We start from the raw sequence: 19,659 nt of genomic DNA, 5'->3' as shown, positions 1-19,659 counted from the left end.
CATATATCCATCAGTTTCTCTTTCTGAGTTTAGAAAGAAATACTCAGGGTGTTACATCATGAACAAAAAGTCAAAGCTGCTTTCCACTTTGAGCTCCCCTCTGGTTCTGTTTTTGTTCTTTATCTCATATTTGTTTACTCCTCAGCCTACTCCAGTGGCTGATTTCTTACCTTTTTTCTTTTTTTAAAGATTCCAGTTATATAGAGCTACATGAAATTTTCCAGTGGAACCTTTTCATGCTTTTGTATTTGTTTATGCTCTTCCCACTTGTCTTAGTACAGGGAATATCTGCTTTTAAAGCAGAATATCTAAATGTCTCTAAAGATGGTTTTTTTGTATAGTCTCCTTTATGAAGTCTTTTCCAACCTCCTGCTACCTTTACCCATTCCCATCACCATCAGTAGACTTGGCTACTTCCTCTGCTTTGGACTATACTTACCTATACCTGCTTGTATCACTACTTAATTACCCCCTTTGTTCCTGTATCTCTTCACCTCTCCAGACCATAAATTCCCAAAGGGCAGTTTTGCTCATTTTGGTGTCTCAGTTCAGCCATGCCATAGGTGTAGTAGGTGGTCTTCTTACAACATATCTGCCATGGCTTCCACTCTTCAGCTTATTTCTGCCTCATTTCTGTTTCTTTTCTTCCCTTTCTCCCCCCCCCCCCCCCCGACATTTCTTTTGGGATATATCTGCTTCTCTTCTAACTGTAGTGTCTAAATCCACATCCTTAGTGTCTTTCATCTAGAATGTTATAGCTTCCTAATCAAGGAATACTTCCCATACCTTGACCTTTGCTTCTTTCAATCAACTTCTCTTTTTTAATAGCTGTCAAAGTGATTGTATTCATTGGATATAGGTTCAGTTGTCCTAACAAGAGACCTAAAATAACAATGGCTTAACAAAATAGAATTTTATTTCTCATAATAGTGCATGCAAAAGTAGTGTAGGGCTGGTATAACACCCCCATGGTGTTATGTTCCTTCTCCTCTTTTTTTTTTTTTTCCCTTGCCTACCTGGTCCAAGATGGCTCACTAGTACTGTGCATTTCAGCTGAGGGAAGAGGTAAAGTGGAAGGGAGGCCATTTTCTTTTCCTTTAAGGGCATGGACTAGAAGCTGCCACATCACTTCAGTGGTATTTTGGAGCTGGCTCTTACTTGCTCTTATTGGCTTATATCAGCTATCGAGATCCAGTTAGGTATATCCCTTCCCAACCGTGTGTTCAGGTACCTCACACTGGTAGTTTGAAATTGGCCATAGTGGGAGTATTCACACCATGGAAAATGACAAACACTACATATCAAAGTCCTGCAAGAGAGGTTAAACATTTAATGCTACACCACTAGCTCACCATCTAGAATATGTTCTAATAGCCATTCCTAGCTGCCACAGAGGCTAGGGATTTAAGTTTTTATCCTAAATAGGTATGTGCTCAGCTAAAAAACTAGGATTCTCTGACTGTCCAGTGCTATTTCCTAATAATTTCTAAGGAACAGTTGTTTTTTGGGTAGCAAAATTCTTCGTTGTGTAAATTGGTCCCTAGCATTGTTGGATATTAAAATATCTTCATTGGGGCGCCTGGGTGGCGCAGTCGGTTGGGCGTCCGACTTCAGCCAGGTCACGATCTCGCGGTCCGTGAGTTCGAGCCCCGCGTCAGGCTCTGGGCTGATGGCTCAGAGCCTGGAGCCTGTTTCCGATTCTGTGTCTCCCTCTCTCTCTGCCCCTCCCCCGTTCATGCTCTGTCTCTCTGTGTCCCCAAAAAATAAATAAACGTCGAAAAAAAAATAAAATATCTTCATTGTATTATAGTTGTTTGTTTATGTTTCCCCTTTTCTCCTCTATGTAAGAGCTCTGTAAGGTCAGAAGATGGATCTTATTATTGTGTATCTAGGACCTTGCACGGTGCTTAGCATACAATAGATGCTCAATAAATAAGTTATTGATGATATATTTCACTTTATCTTGGACTTCGCAGAGATTGTCTTAGCGCATATACTTTACCGAAATCCTCAGGGTTGGGAACCATTTGTCTTTGTACCCCTGGTTCTTCTATGATCCCTGATCTATAATAGACACATGATAAATGGCTACTAGCATGAACGGATGGATAAATATGTGGCATGACAAAAGGAAGGATGGATGTAAGAACAGTAGCTTCAGCTGTCATGGCAGTCTGTAATGTTGAGCCACTATATACTTTGTGCTAAGTATTAAGGATACAACGATTGGTCCCAGCTACTGAGAAGGTATAGGCTATTGTGAGGACTAGCAAGAAGACAGAATATTATGATAGTGCAGATGATACTGAAAGTAGGAAGGAATTATCAGAAAGGATTTATAGGGAAGTTGTATCCAGAACATTTAGTCCTGAGTCTTGAAACACAGAACCGTGAGTAGGAACCAGAGGAAAGGATAGACAAATCAGGGAGGGAAGACTTTTAAAGTTCTGACCTGGATTTGAGTCCTGGCTCTGCCTACCATATAACCTTAAAAAAATTACCTAATTTGGGGGCGCCTGGGTGGCTTGGTCGGTTAAACGTCCGACTTCGGCTCAGGTCATGATCTCGCGGTCCGTGAGTTCGAGCCCCGCATCGGGTTCTGTGCTGACAGCTCAGAGCCTGGAGCCTGCTTCGGATTCTGTGTCTCCCTCTCTCTCTGCCCCTCCCCTGTTCATGCTCTGTCTCTCTGTCTCAAAAATAAATAAACGTTAAATTAAAAAAAAAAAAAATTACCTAATTTGAATTGGTTTCCTGAGAATGTTGCCATCATTTTATCTGTGCTTACGTTGGTCTCCTGCCTAGAATGTTCTTCTCCCTTCTTTATTATAATTTTGTGGTTTTTAAGACTTCATTTTTATTTCACGGCCTTTCTGAAGCCTTTGTGTACCATAACTTTCCCCTCCCTCCTCTTTACCCTTTTCCTCTTGAATGCCCTCAGTCTTAGTCTGGGCTGCTATACCAAACCATAGGCTGGGTGGCTTAAACAACAGTTATTTCTCACAGTTCTGGAGGTTGGAAGTGTGAGGTCAGGGTGCCAGCATGGTTGGGTTCTTGATGAGGGAGTCCTCTTCCTGATTTACAGACAATTATCTTCTTTCTGTGTTCTTACTTGGTGCAGAGAGACACAAGACAAACTTTCTTGTGTCTCTTTTTATAACGGTAGTAATCCCATCATGGGGACTACACCCTCATGACCTCACTGAAACCTAATTACTTCTCAAAGACTCCACCTCCACCTCCCTAACACACTGGGGATTAGGGTTTTAACATAGGAGTTTTGCAAGGTGGTGGGGGAAAGGGGGGGCATGGACACATGTAATCTATAACATCCTTATAGTATCCTCTCTAGACTTTTTTCATAGAAATATAGGTTCTTGTGTTAATTCCATTAATACATATCTGTTGATATTGTACTGTATGTTCTTTGAGGACAGCAACCCTATCTTATTCATCTTTACATCCTAATGCCTAACAAAGTCCTGGTACTGAGTAGGTGTCTATACGTATTAGTTCCCTCATCCCTACTCCATCATAGTTGATTTATTTGCACTGATAATTTCCTGGGGGCACCTCTAAACTCGTATTCAAAGATGGCTGCCTGTTTTAACTATGGAAACCAATTCTGGCCTGGATTAGATCCATTTGTTTTAGATGTCTAGGGTAATCCTGTTTTAGGAATATCACGCTGCTTATATTGCTTCTAAACTTTTCTTTTTCTCCTAGATAAAGAAGATCTTAGAAAAGTGTGACTTGTAACGTCTCTGCTAACTTTCTAGGGAGTTGTTTAAATTTTTTTTAATGTTTGTTTATTTTTGAGAGAGAGAGACAGAGAGCGTGCGCAAGCAGGGGAGGGGCAGAGCGAGAGGGAGACACAGAATCCAAAGCAGGATCCAGGCTCTGAGCTGTCAGCACAGAGCCTGATGTGGGTCTCAAACCCATGAGCCGTGAGATCATGACCTGAGCCAAAGTCAGTGGCTTAACCAACTGAGCCACCCAGGTGCCTCTAGGGAGTTGTTTAAACTGCACTAAAGTAGTTGCTGAAAGGGAGTAGTATGTGGCAAGTCTGTTGCCCAGTCACACCTAAGCCTAGCAGCAAATGCCTTTCAAATTTATCTTTGTAATAGCAAATATTCTGTTGAATGTGGGAATAATAACACTAGTGTTATTCAACAGAGCTTTCTGCAATGATAGAAATGTTCTGTATTGGCTCTGTCTAGTGTAGTGTGGGCCACTAGCCTTGTGTGGCTCTGAGCACTTTAGATCTAGATAGTTCTATTGAGAAACTGAAATTTTAATTTAATTTTAATTGATTTTAATTTAAAAAGCCTAATGTAGATTGTGACCATTGTAAACAAAGTCCAATGGAGTAATGTTTGTTGTGGATTCTGGTGGTGAAGAGAGAGTGAAAGAGACAAACATGAAGTTTGAACTCTTCTTCATAACCATTGAATCACCAGGTTCTATTAATGTTTCATGAGTTCTCTCTTTCCATTCTTCTCATTTTCATATCTCTCTGAAAAGTGGCCGTCACTCTCATTTCTAGTCAGCTCTAGAGATTTTGCAAAGATGTACCCTAAAAAAGCACTACTTTAGTCACATTAATTATATGATTGGTCTGCTGAAATACCTTCAGCTTCCATTTCTCTGTCTTCAGAACTCTCTTAAGTCTGCATTCCCAATCTTAAGGGTTTGCGCCAAAGTTCAGTTTGTACTTTCTTTCCTTTGCTATTTCTGCTACTTAGCTCACTCTTTTGCCTGTCTACATACTACCTAGCTTTGAGGCCTAAGTCTGAGCTCCTAGCTGAAGTCTTTCTTGAACCTTAGTTATCTTTTTAATGTTGTCATTATTACCACCCCCTTGGCAGTTATAATCATGCATCCTATGCCTTCTTTGTATTGTCATATACAGAAGTCCAAAAAAATTCAATTTTAAATTTATGAAAACATATGAAACATGTTCCTTGGAAACAATGAAATCTGCTCTATGTTTGTAAGCTGTCCTGAAAAGTTTTTTTATTTCAGTTGTAGCTTTAATTCAGTAGTTTGAAAAGAGTGGTCCTACTCTTCATAGCTTCTCCCATTCTTTGGTTCTTCTCAACTATTCTCTAAATATTCAGTTTTTCTTTATAGCTTCACAGAAGTTGTAATGGTCCCTGGGGATGGCTGTAGTGTTCAAGGGTTGAAATTTTTATTGTTTTTAACTTGGAGAGTCAATAGCCTTAAAGGCAAGAGTTTATTTATTCATTCTACAGATATTTATTAAGTACCTGTTATATGGTAGACATTATTCTAGGAGCTGGGGTCAATACAAAACAAATAAGCAAAATACAGAAATTTTTGTCTGCATGGAGCATAAATTCTGGTTGGATATTTTATAGTATCTACCCTTCCCCATATCTACCAGTATGCTTAGATGTAAAGCTTAGTGTGTAAGCAAATAATAAACATTCCAATTAAGACTAAATTATGAAAAATACTTTTTATGTCCTTTAATTTGTGTATTTAATGTTATTAATTTAAAGTCTAAGGTTGTTTCTTTTGTGTCATTTGAAACAGAGTATCCTGAAGATGTAGCTCCTACTGTTGGATTTTCCAAAATTGACCTCAGACAAGGAAAATTTGAAGTCACCATCTTTGACTTGGGAGGTGGAAAAAGAATTCGGGGTATCTGGAAGAATTACTATGCTGAGTCCTATGGGGTAATATTTGTTGTGGATTCCAGTGATGAAGAGAGAATGGAAGAGACAAAAGAGACAATGTCAGAAGTGCTAAGACATCCTAGGATATCGGGAAAGCCTATACTGGTGTAAGTAATGTTGGTGTCATTGTAAACACAGGAGCAGTGGCATTAGCCAATAAAAAAAATTTACCTAAGTTCCAAAATAAGCTAAAATAAGCTGAGTAAGCTAAAATCATCATGTCCTAGTATAATAAAATGTATGCAGTTAACGGGATTGTTTATATAGTGAGACCTTATTGTGATGTTCTCTGTAGGGATTAAGGGTTGAGGCTATATTATAAAGAAGAGTTATACTTCAATCTTCTGGGTATTCAAATGTAAACTCTTTGTTTTGTTTGATAATTTACTTTTTATCAAATTTTGCATTTTGAAATGACCTATTAATAAGATTCTAGAATGGTTTTCAGAAAATTTTTTGCCCTTTTTTAATAACTTATTTATGTTTTGCCTTTGTCCTGTTTTTCTTAAAGAGTATTCTTGTCTGGAAGTTATTTAAGAAGTTTATTCTTCTAATGCCACACTGATTGCCAAATTTTTATTTCTGTATTTCCAAATTGAATATGTGATCTGTGTTATCAACTTAGTCATATGCTTGTATCACTTTGTCCAGCTGCCTAACACTCTTTACAAAGTGACAAAGGACTTTTACACCACCTGCCCTCATAGCCTTTCTGCATAGTAAACACCAGATGGTGCTGTACCTATAAGACGTAGTATAAAGTGAAAGTTCTTTAAGTTGCTCTTAAAATCAGAGCGAGCTGAATGTGTGCCCTTGCCTTCTTGTCCTTTTTCCTCATGCTTGTTTCATTACTGAGGATTAAAAAAAAAAAAAAAAAAAAACCTGCTTACCACATGGTTAAGTGAGAAATTATCAGCAGAGTTTCTTACTGGTTCTCAGTAGTAAATGAACATTTTTAAATGAGGCAGTTTGGAAGCTCTGATTACACGAAGTAAGACTTTATGGCATTATTTATTAGTACAGGTTTTATGGCTTAATTTTTATACATTTAACCAATTAGAAAAGTGATTTGTGTAATAAATTCTTACCTTTATTGAATCTGAAGGGAAGTTTAATAGACATATATGAAGAATGAATTTTGTTGAACCACATAGGCTTAATTAGTCTCTACACGTTTAAGCAAAGAACCAGCGTCTTCTAAAGTAAAAAGTATTAATGACTGAGAAGACTGATGCTCATGTGTAACATAATCGTGTGTGTAGTTTTTAACCTAATAGTCATTTACTGAATTTATTCATTTATTAATTCGTGCATGTGTTAATGAAGCAAATATTTACTGAGCATCCACTATGTGCTAGTCATTGTTCTGGTGATGGGGATACTGCTGGGATCAAAACAATATAATCCATGTGTGGCCTCAGAAGCTTACATTCTAGGGCTGGAGACGCACAGTAAATGTAATAAATAAGTTATATCAGACATGCGGTGATAAGTATATTGAAAAAAAAGTAAAGATCTCTTATCCTATGGTGGTGGTATGGCAGGGGTATGTTGCTCTTGTAATCAGGATAATCATAGTGGGTCTTACTGAGGAGATGACACTTGAGGAGAGAGAGGCAGTCAGGCAGATGTATGTGGAAAAGCCCCGAGATGGGAGCATGCAGTTCATAAGCGACTGCAGTTATCACTAAAGAATCAAATGACAGCAGGAGGCCTGCTTCCAATTCTTTCACCTCCCTCACCTAATAGATTATCAGAATAGAGGTGAAAAAACCCAGAAAACCTCCAACTAGGGGATTGCTTCACTATTATAATTTTGTGGTCAGTGAGATCTCACAAAGACATGAGAATTCATTATGGATACTATAATATGCTTGTGAAATATAGAATGATTTGCCATTTGCCCAATTTTCATCTGGGGAATTTTACAACCAAAGGGTTCTTATTAATAAAGGTAAACTGCTTTTTGAAATGAGTGTGCTTAAAAAGTATACAAAACATTCAAAAAGTGCACATTGTTAATAAATTTAGAACATGTAGGGAAGAATGAGTTAAAAAACGTTGATCAAGGGGTGCATAGGTGGCTCAGTTGGTTAAGCATCGATTCTTGATCTTGGCTCAGGTCGTGATCTCAGGTTTTGTGAGTTCAAGCCCCACATCGGATTCTGTGCTGACAGAGCTTGGGATTCTGTCTCTCCCTCTCTCTGCGTCCCCCCGTCCCTAGCCCCCGCTCTCAAAATAAATAAATAAACTTAAAAAAAAAAAGCTGATTGACCATGCAGAGCCAACCACTGCTAACATTCTGATGAATTTCCTATGCATAGTCTTGCAAAATTCATAATATATACAGTTGCATATAATATATGAAAATTTGTACCTCACCTTTTTACATTTTTATGTATTTTTTAAAGTTTTATTTACTTTGCGAGAGAGAGAACACATGAGCAGGGAAGGGGCAGAGAGAGGGAGAGAGAGAATTCCAAGCAGGCTCTGTGTTATTAGTGTGGAGCCCAATGTGGGGCTCGATTTCATGAACTGTGAGATTATAACCTGAGCCAAAATCAAGAGTCTGATGTTCAACTGACTGGGCCACCCAGACTCCCCTTAATTTTTATTTTTTAAAAAAAGTATATATATATATACATATACGTATATATGTATATACATTTATTTATTCATTTTTAAGTAAGCTCTCATGACCCCAAGATCAAGAGTCACATGCTCTTCTGACTAAGCCAGCCAGAAGCCCCTGTATTTCATTGTCTTTTGTATGTTTCTAAACCCCTCTTAAATATCTACCCCAAACCTGTGTTTGGAAATTCTCCTGTTTACCTTTTTCTCTCTGACCTACAAGTAATTCCTCTTGTTGATATTACTGTATTAATATGGCTTGAGTCTCCACTTCCCTCTCTATTTGCCTTGATGTACTTCATTTCATCCCCTCTACATTGTTCCCTTTGTTACTTACTGGTCTTGACCAGTCTCTCTGTTGTCTATCCCATCCTCCAAGCTCTTCTCTGCATTGCTAGCAGGAACCTTTTTCTTTTCTTTTTTTTTTTTTTTTTTGATGTTTTTCAACTTTACAAAATTTGGTGTTTTACCAAAAAATTTGATGTTTTATAAAACTGGTACATGCTGTAACAAGTGAAACAATGCAGGAGTATATAAAGAATGTGAGAGCTCTTTTTAGCATACACATTTGATCATTTTACAGTTCCTCTGCTTAAAGTCCTTCAGGTAGCCTTCACTGCCCCATGCAGATAAGAAATTGTGCTTAACTGATACAACCCTAGCATGTAATAGGTGTGACATTGAAGAGTCCACTAGGCAATAAGTGGGAAGAACCCTGCTAAGCTCAGTGCTAGGAGCTCTGGTGGGTTGTGGAGAGGCAGGGCAAGGTTACTTGAATTAGGAGGCAGGCTCTAGTGCCCCTTGTTGCACTTAGCTGCTTCCTTCCAGTCCACAAACATCTGGACCGATCAGGAGCAAAATTTAATGACAGCATCTCATCTCATCTTCTGTTCCTCCCTTGACTGAGCCTAAACTAGCTGATTTAGGACCCACAAAGCCTCTCAGAACTAACTTCAACATCTAGATAACTTTCTCTTCCCACCCTAGAATGATGAACAAACAGACAACAATATCAGACCTCTGAGAAAATTTAGCCATTCAGCAGAAGGAAATAAACCTGAAAAATTAGAGTATTGTCTATAATCACAAAACTGCAAATTGGTGGAGCCAGAATTCTTTCATGCTATGGGAGCAAAGTTAGATCAACACAATAGAAGGTCCTAGACAGTCTCTGGCTCTGCCTGACATGCTGTTGCACACCAGCCTGATAGCATGTGTCACTGCAAATGAAGCCTCAGCCAAATGTCACTTTATGTCACAGCCTTGAGAGTTCTCTTGAAAGGTCAGAATCATAGAACATCATTAGGCTTCTGAGCTTTATTAGCTCAGAAGTTATGTTTTACAGTTCTATAGCTTTACTACTTAATAAGCATAATATTTTGATGAAAATCTCTGAAATAATGGTGAAAAATTGACAAACCATGGGTTTAGAGAGAAGATGGAGAGTCTGGAACCTGAATTCTAAGAGCTGGTGTGCATTTGTTTATGAGTCTGGCAAGTCACTTCACTTCTTTGGACTTAGTGGTTAAATACCTCTTGTATTAAAAGTAGATGTAAAATATTGTAATTCTGTTTTTTGTATTCAGCTGTATATAATCATGTGAACCATTTCAGTAGAAAAGTAAAAGTGACTGAAGAGATTAAAAATAGATGCTATTCAAACTTTTTGCCCTGTAATCATGTTAACCTGTTTATTTACTTAGAAAGTGTTCCTTTTACTCCCCTAGGTACAATAGAGATTAACCTGTACTCTGATTAAGGTATGAAATATATTATCTACCCTCATGTACCCCTGTATACTCTTGCTTTAACAATTTATAACTTAATTTTTAAAAAACTAAAATTAGATATTCTGAACAGATGAAGACCTTTCCAATAGAAAAAAGTGAGTAACTTTTGCAGTAGTATGAATTGCACTGGAATCAACATAACCTCCAATTTCTTTTTTAGTTGAAACATAGTTGACATGTAATACTAGTTCCAGGTGTACAACATAGTGATTCAGCAATTGTGTATACGTTACAAAATGCTCACCGTGGTTAAGTGTAGTTACCGCCTGTCCCCATACACTTACTACATCATCAACTGTATTCCCTTGCTGTACTTTTCCTTCCCATGACTTATTTATTTTACAGCTGCAAGTTGTAATCTCTGACTTTAAAGTCAGACGGGCCTAGGGGAGGTTATTTGCTCTGAGTTTCCGTGTCTACACTTGTAAATAAGGATTTTAGTAAGTGTGTTGTCATGAGAATTTCAGATCATGTATTTAAAGCAGCTAGTGCAGTGCTTTACTAGTGGCTTTGCAAGTGTGATTGATGATGGATATGAATAGTTATTGTTGATGATATGCTGTGTCTGGATGGAGATGAATTAGGAGAGCTTTTAAAATGTCTCATTATATGAATTCAGGCTACATGAAGCTTTTGATTACAGAAAATGACATAGTTTAGTAGGTGAGAACATGAGCCCAGGTGCTCATAGTAATTTTACCAGTAGATTTTCTAATATTGTCCCTCTAATGCTTAGTTTTTCCCTTTAAGGTAATCATTTTAAGGGAAAAAAATACTTTTAGTGCCTAGTAAGTGTGTGGATAACATGTAAAATATGTTAAGCAACCAATTAAGTATTCTGGTTTTTTTTTTGCTTAGGTTAGGTGATTCTTTTTTTTTTTTTTTAAGATTTTACTTTATTTTGTTTATTTATTTACTTTTTGAGAGAGCACACGCACGTACATATGAGCTGGGGAGAGAGGCAGAGGAGAGAGAGAGATTCCCAAACAGGCTCCGTGCTGTCAGTGCAGACAGAGCCTGACACAGGGCTTGATCTCACAAACCGTGAGATCATGACCTGAGCTGAAATCAAGAGTCGGATGCTTACCCAACTGAGCTACCCAAGGCGCCCTTCTCTACACCCAACATAGGGCGTGAACTCAACAACCCCAAGATCAAGAGTCACGCTTCACTGCACCACTGACTGAGCCATCCAGTCCTCCCAGCGTGATTCTAATTAGTTTTAAAATATAACAGTGAAAATTATATGTGATATATTTCTTTGCCATGAATCTTTCTGTGTTAAGTCTTGCTGTAAAAGCACTATGTGCAGATATAAATACTAATAGAACTCTACAGTTTTACAAACGCTTTTGGACATAATTATGCTAGTGAATATTAAATAATACTTAATGTTCTCAGTTTCCATGATAAACAATTTGGGAACAATTATAAACCAGTATCAGTAATGTCATAGATAAAAGGATATAGTGCAACTTCAGAAGGGGCAGAAGAAATTTATCACCACCTGATTAGGTGGAGAGTTTGTCATTGGATTTAAATTTATCTTTTTTATAAAGTTCTTTAAACATTAGGAGCTGACATAGATGAAACATCTTTTTCTCTGGTAATACTTGATAATTGACACAGCAGAAAGCTCTTCAATTTCTTTGTATTTTATAATTTAAAATTTATTTTATAGTGTTAGGAGGTTATGTATATGTATATTCCTGTTATCCATCAACTCCACTGTGCTTTCAACTAATAATTTTGCCTCCTAGTTCTTTAAGGAAGTAGAAACTTATGTAAGAATTCTTTCATTTAGGACCACCAAATTTGTTCAACTATCTGCTTTTATTCCTAAATATTGCCTTTTCTCGAGACTATAATATGGAAAAAGTGCTTCTGCTCCTATCCAAGGCCACCTTCTCCATTTGTACTATAGATCCCAATCCTTTCTACTTTTGCATATAATCCCTTCCATTTCTTATATCAAGAGTTTGCCAGCGTGGATCATTCCCATTAGCAGGATGTGCTCTTGGACTTCTTAACTTTAAGTGTTATGGAATCCTTTGACCCTGCATTCTTCTCAAGCAGTTCATTCCTTTTCACAGTCCTCTATTCACATAGCTGAAAAGTATACTTCGTAGTGGCTGCTATACTTCATATCGCATTCTTTCTTCAACGTACTTCTCTTGTGCTTCTATCCCTACAAATCCTTGAAATGGCTCATGTTCGAGTCAACGATTTGTCTTCACTTTGCCAAATCCATTGTCAGTTTGCTGTTCTTATTTTACGTCAGGTTGACTTCTTCCTAAACTTTGTCCTTTTAACACTCTGCATTGTAGCACACTTTTTTGGTTTTCCTTATACTTCATTAATAGTTTCTTCTCAATCTCCTTTATTAACTCTTCCACTTTAGGTGGAAATTTTGGAATGCCTCAGGCTCTTCTCTGGGTATTTGATTTTTTTGGATCTACAAACTTTTTAGGTAACTTCATTCTAAAATCACCCACCTCTGGAGCACTTAGGTGGCCCAGTTGGTTGAGCCTGTGACTCTTGATTTTGGTTCAGGTCATGATCCCAGGGTCACGAGATCATCCAATCAGTCTCCTGTAGATTCTAGCTTTGAAATCTATCACAAGTTAGTCTAATTTTTTTTTCATCGCCACTTATATAGTACCTAGTAGTTAAGAATTTGTTTTGGAATCAGACAGCCTGGGTTCAAATTCTGATTCTCACAGTTTCTGTGACCTGGGACAGGTTACTTAACCTCACCGTACCTAGTGTTTTTGTGGGCAAAACTGTAAAATTATTAGAACAATGCTGAGACATAACACACTGTATTAACCTTGAGTGTTAGTAATGCTACCCCCACCCCCACCTCCATTCCCATCCTAGTCCAGGCTTCCACCATCTCTTACTGGGATTGCTGAATTACCCTTCTGGTGGTTTTCTATACCTGCATCCTTGTCCTCCACTCATCTGCCTCAAATCCATTCTAACCCACATACAGCAGACAAGATGATTTTTCTCAGATAAATTACATAACGTCATTTTCAGGCTAGAGACAGTCTAAGGGCTTTACATTGATTGTACTTGCTGTAAACTTCGGACTTACATGGCCAACAAAGCCTTTCATCTAGCCCCTGCTGACCTTTCTTAACTTTATCTCTTACCTCATTACTCCTTTCTTACTATGATACAGCTGTACTGCTCATTTTTCTTTAAACAGAGTAAGTTATATCATCCTCAGGTTCTTTGTTCTATGCCTGGGATATACTGTTCCTTGTCCTCATCATTTAGATATTCATTTAATGTTCCCTTTCAGAGAGGCCTTCACTGACCACCCAAGGAAAAGAAGCCATTCCAAAAGTCAGTTTTTCAATACCTTAAGTTTCTGCCAAGAGCTTAACAGTATCTAATATTTGTATTTGTTTTTTACCTGCTTTCTCCATTAAAATGTGAATTCCAAAACTCTATTCCTGCGTGAGTTTAGACTATATCCCTAGCCCATTGTGCAGTGTTCAGCTTCACCGTAAAGTGATAGAGAATCTTTTGAGAATGCAATTGCCTTTATTTTTTACTTTCTTTGCCAACCTTCCTGATCTGTACTACAATGTCCTGAATGGACCCAAGTTCAGGAAAACAGTGCCTTACTTTCTTAGGCCTTAAGCTAGATTCAGCTCTCAGTTACCAACCAGACTCGTCATTCAGTACATAGTTGGATTTTTCCATGATTTGTTGACCACCGAGTTAATTTACCCATCTGAGCATAAAAGATTTGACACAGCTTCTGGTTTGATTTTAATATAGCACTTTTTGAGGTCTTGTTTCATGCACTTAATTTACCACTGAAATGCTCTCAAATGAGCCAGAAGGATTGGTTAAGCAGTTGTCACTTACATTCATCTTGTTAAGGCATTAAAAGTTACAAAATACATAATAGAGCTTGGTACCTGAACGGAAACATAAGATCATTGATCTCATTTTTAGTAGTTAACTTGTGAGTTTAAAGTTAACTAGCTATACTGGTTTAATAAATGACTTGCTTTGTCCCTGACTGAAGAAGTTTCTGTTGGTCTAGTAGATAAGGGCTGAAGAGGAAAATTATGACTTAATAATGATGAAAGGTATGTGAATGGATCTGTAAAATGAAGAAAGATGCTGAAATATGGGACATCCTTCATTCTACAACTGGAAAAAATGTCTAAAATAGCTTCTTTATTTTGAGCCACAGCACGGGCAACACCAACAACACAATACCTTACAAGGATTTCTTTTTTTGTATTTTACAGCAAGTCCAAATTTCTCTTTAGTAGTGTTAACATATTCTTTTGTACCATTCACTATCATTTCAATATTGTTGATGCTTTCTCCTTGTTCCTCTACTAAAAGAGATATCTGAATGAAAAGGTCCCTTAAATCTTTTATTTGGTTCTCCAAATTAACAAGTTCCTTGTGTCTTTGTTCTATCTCTGAGAGTTGTGCCTTAGTGATAGTGATTTCTGTAAGTAAGCTTTCATTAAAAACTTCCCATTTGCCTTGATAAAGCATATCATTTACTTCTTCTTCAGGCACTTCTTTTCCAGCAACTTCGAGCTGACGGAAAATAAATGTCTTGCACTTCTCCTGCTTTGCTGCTAATGTGTCATTGTATGTAAACATTGTTTGCTGAAATTGGCGGAACATCGCAGCATGCTGAGATTTAAGTATCCTTGTCACCACTGCTGATGGACCATTTTCAGCCTCTGACTTCTTAACTTCTTTTACTAAATCATCCAAACCTCTGTTAATGTGTTCTGCTTGTATTTTTATCTCCTTTGTAATGCTAGACTCTCTCTTAAGTAGACTAAACCTTCTCATTGAAGCCACCAGACTTCTCTGTTGCTGCCCAAATTTTTGAACATCATCTGTCAAATTGTTAATACTCTCCTGTAGTTTTTGGATCTCATGTAAGTGTCTCTCAGCTACCGGCTCTCTTTCATAAATAACAGCTTGCTGCAAAAACACCCCTTGTTCTGCTTCTGTAGTCAACACATGCCTGTCTCTGGAGAGTTCGATTTCTTTTGTTCGTTGCTTTAGTTCTTGAAGTCGGTCTTTCATCTTCCGTTTCCTTTTAAGAAGCAAAAATGATTGTGTTGAACAAAGAAAAGTTTGGCATTTTCTCTCAGTAACGGTTGGCTTCACATAGCTAATGTGTGTCTCCCAGGAAAAATCCTCCTAGTTTTCTGAAAAGAGTTTGAAAAATTAGAAAAATCAGTAAGTATTTCCTCATAAAGATAACTGAATAGGAAAAGTAATGTAAAATAATTTATAAGTTACTGCATACCCTGTGGGCCTACTATGAGTCCTGTTCGGTTGGGTGAAATAGCTGAGAAAGCAGTGATAGAGATACAATTGCCCCCAAATAAGTAGTTCAGTCTCATCTCATGATTCTGCCATTTAATAGATTTTTGTGCATCTGGAGGATATATCTTAAAATGGAAGATTTGACCATATCTTCAACTTTTAGGAGTAAAAGGGCACTTTGAAAATGCCCTTATTACTAAAGATATTGTTCCTAATTAATTTGGTCTATGTAATGTTAAACTCATTTGCTAAATATGCATTTTAGTGACACGGCAGATTCCATAGGAAAGATGGAAGCAATATAGATAATATTGGATTTTTTTTTTAATTTCTGAGGCTTCTAGATTGATTAACACATTTGACATAGCATTGTTTTTTTATCTATTATATACACATATATATATGTATATATATATATACATATCCATTATATCCACATATGCTTGGTTTGATTATGCTGATTCCTTATTCTTAGCATTCCTTTGCAAAGATATCCAGACTTAGAACAAAATTTCTACCAATTCATATTAAGTGCTATTTTTTCAGAAATGACAATATATAAAATGCTATTTTGGGGTGCTGATAGGGTTGACATCACATCCTGTGTTGGTAGTTATCCACAGGATTAAATTTGGTGTACATTATATATACACACACACATATACATGCACACACATATATACGTATATAATTTATATATACGTATATATGTGTTTAGGTCTATACACGTGTATGTATATACATATATAATTTATATGTACATATATTGATTTATGTATATGTACTATATATACACTCATTGTTATGCATATATATAAAATGAAATGAGTAAGGGGAATGCAAACTGATGTATTCTCTGGAAAACAGTATGGAGTTTCCTCAAGAAGTTAGAAATAGAACTACCCTATGATCTAGCAATTGCATTACTAGATATTTACCCAAAGGATACAAAAGTAATAATCCAAAGGAATACATGTACCCCTATGTTTATAGCAGTATTATTTACTTCCAAATTATGGACATGTGTGTGTGTGTGTGTGTGTGTGTGTGTGTGTGTGTATGTTATCTCACTGGAATTTAGATAAAAACAAAAATATATTTAAAAAGACAATCCATGTTAATAAAATATTTTCATAGAACATCTTGACTTTAGAAGGGCATTTAATAATGCCTTTCATGATATTTTTGCAGATAAGAAGCTGTTGGGGAGTTACAAATAGTGTGTTGAACCACACATAATATCAGTATAAGCCAGAGAAAAATCAGCCAGTATTGCTAATGTTATGCTGTTATGCTATGGGATATAAGTGTTTGATATTGCTTATGCAAATATTTTTATCAGTGATTTGGGTGTTGTCACAGAAGGCATACTTATCAAATATGTTGATGACACATAATTTGGAGAGATCTTCAAGTACAGAGTTGGGATTCAAAGATTAAAATACCATAGAACACTCTACTAAAAGGAACAAAATTATGTTTAACCAGGACGGATATAAAATATTGCAACTAATTATTTAGAAAGCATCTTTACATCTATAAAATGGAAGATCCTATCTTCATGCAGTGCTGATCAAAATAACTGGAGGTTTTAGTTGATTATGAGCTTTATATTAGAATAATCATTATGCTTTCATGAATAATATTGTCATGTCTAGATTGACTAAGAAAGATATTTGTTCCACTGACTTTATGTTAGTCAAAGCAAATAAGAGAAGGACTGTGTTAAGTTCTGATGATTTGAGATAAGAATTCAAAAATTGGGAATTTCCATACTATCACGGGAAGGTTGAGATTGGAAGACAATCTCAGGGATTGGAAGACAATCTCAGGGACATAATACAAGGAGAATCACTGAAAAGAATGGAAATACTTTTCCTTCAACAGAGATGTAGGGAGTATCTACAACTGTTTTCTGAAATGTGTAGGTCTGTATGTATAAGAGGGACCAGACTTAACTTGGCATTAATCCAAGAGACATGAGTGGAAATTACACGGAGAGAGGTTTGATTTAGTGTAAAGAAGACTTTTCAAATGAGTAGAGTTGTCCCAAGATAGAATGAACTGCTTCATGAGTTAATAGGCTTGTTGTCACTGGAGATGTTCAAGATTCTTGATTGATGACCCAGTTGATGATGTGGAAATGAGGCCTGCATTGCACGAAAAGTTAAACCAGCGTCCTAATAATATTCCTTTGGTTTTAAAGGACTGACATTCTGTCAAATAATTATTGAGGCTTACTATATGCAAAGTTTTAAATACTGTAGTATTTATTTAATAGTACCTGTCCTGGAATAATTTACTCTCTGAGGGGAGATGGGCAATATACAATTAAACAAATAAATGAGACAATTTTAGATCTTGATGGATCAATTAAGCAAATCTTCTCTAAGGTGGTATTTGAACTATGAGACCTACTGTTGAGAAGATGAAGAGCCATGGGATAGTACCCAGGCTGTAGGAAATGGGGTGCCAAGGCAATGAATGGGATTCCAGAAAGAAGCCTTATAAGTTAGCTAATCAATTTCCACATTTTTCTTATGGGAAAGTTGAGAATCAGAAAAGTTAAATGTCTTACCCAGAGCTTGTTAATGGTAGTACTGGTTAAATAATGCAAGATTTCCTGGCTTCTAGACTAGTGCTTCATCCAGTGTGAGATATATAATATAAATTTCCCAGAATATATATTACATTATATATATATTACATTATATATATATTACATTATATATATATATATTACATTATATATATATATTACATAAAGCTGGGATCATCTATATGCTCTTTTGTATTCAGTATTTTATTAAATGTCTGATGATCATGCTGGTGAAGATATTTAAAAACACTCAAAAACATTGGGAAGTGATTGTAGAAACTTTTTCTCATGTGGCAACTTTGTGAAAGCAGAATTACCACCCATAATTTACTATATACTTCTGGTAAAGACTCACCCTCTTTCTGGTGTAGAGGGAGGTTGATGCTAAAAAGTCAGTTAGCTTAATGATGTGTCTTGAATAGCTCCCTACTGTTCTTTGTTTGGTTTAGCATTATTTATTACTTCCTTATCTATATGCTCTCTCTGGTATTACCTTATTGATGCTGACAATAAACCCCTCCCCTTAGTGCTTAGGATGTCAGGTTGCTTGTAAACTTTGTCTGCTTTTATTTTTTTTTTTTGGCTGAGGTAATTTCTTTTGTTTACACTGCTTTTCTTCCAATCTCCCCCTCAACTTTATTGAGGAATAATTGACAAATATAATTGTATATTTTTAAAGTGTTCAGTGTGATGACTTCATATACATTGTGGAATGATTACCAGTTTCAACATAATGAATACATCCTTCACTTCACATAATTAGCCTTTTTTTGCATGTGTGGTTAGAATACTTATGATGTACTCTGAGCAACTTTCAAATATATACACCATATTATTAACCACAGTCCCCATGCTGTACTTTATATCCTCAGAACCTATTTTTCTTTAAATAGAAAGTGTGTACTCTTTGACCTACCTATCTCTGCTCATTTCAGTCTTTCCCCAGCCACCATTCTATTTCTATTCTGTTTCTATGAAATGAAATTTTTTTTTTTTTTAAGATTCCACATGTAAGTGACACAATACAACATTTGTCTTTCTCTGTTTGGCTTATTTCACTTAGCATAATGTCCTCCAGTTTCATCCATGTTGTTGCAAATGTAGAATTTCCTTCTTTTATTTTTTAATTTTATTTTTTTTAATTTGCATCCAAATTAGTTAGCATATAGTGCAATGATGATTTCAGGAGTAGATTCCTTAGGTCCCCTTACCCATTTAGCCCACCCCCCCCCACAACCCTCCAGTAACCCTCTGTTTGTTCTCCATATTTATGAGTCTCTTATGCTTTGCCCTCTCCCTGTTTTTATATTATTTGTGTTTCCCTTCCCTTATGTTCATCTGTTTTGTCTCTTGAAGTCCTCATATGAATGAAGTCATAGGATTTTTGTCTTTCTCTGACTGACTAATTTCACTTAGCATAATACCCTCCAGTTCCATCCACGTAGTTGCAAATGGCAAGATTTCATTCTTTTTGATTGCCGAGTAATACTCCATTATATACATATATTATATATAATATATATAATGTATATATAACATATATATGTTATATATACATTATATATATTATATATATAATGTGTGTGTATATATATATATATATATATAT

At 36.4% G+C, this 19,659-nt stretch overlaps 2 protein-coding genes across 4 annotated transcripts in view; one reads left to right on the top strand and one right to left on the bottom strand.

The window, feature by feature from the left end:
- ARL13B (ADP ribosylation factor like GTPase 13B) overlaps window positions 1-19,659 on the top strand; it is a 68,792-nt gene that overhangs the window by 15,244 nt on the left and 33,889 nt on the right. For all 3 annotated transcript variants that reach the window (XM_047100102.1, XM_047100100.1, XM_047100101.1), the window contains exon 3: window positions 5,557-5,806. In XM_047100102.1, the coding sequence (XP_046956058.1) occupies window positions 5,557-5,806 (250 nt within the window). The remainder of the gene's footprint in view (window positions 1-5,556; window positions 5,807-19,659) is intronic.
- STX19 (syntaxin 19) lies at window positions 14,324-15,205 on the bottom strand. The gene has a single exon (XM_047100103.1). The coding sequence runs from the start codon at window positions 15,203-15,205 to the stop codon at window positions 14,324-14,326; it is 882 nt and encodes a 293-aa protein (XP_046956059.1).

Source organism: Lynx rufus, unplaced genomic scaffold (genome assembly GCF_022079265.1).
Source record: "Lynx rufus isolate CCGP_SWC_20201006 ecotype Redwood Valley unplaced genomic scaffold, mLynRuf1.p SCAF_5, whole genome shotgun sequence".
Classification (NCBI taxonomy): domain Eukaryota; kingdom Metazoa; phylum Chordata; class Mammalia; order Carnivora; family Felidae; genus Lynx; species Lynx rufus.
The sequence above is the reverse complement of the archived record's forward strand: the minus strand, read 5'-3'. Positions and strand labels throughout refer to the sequence as shown.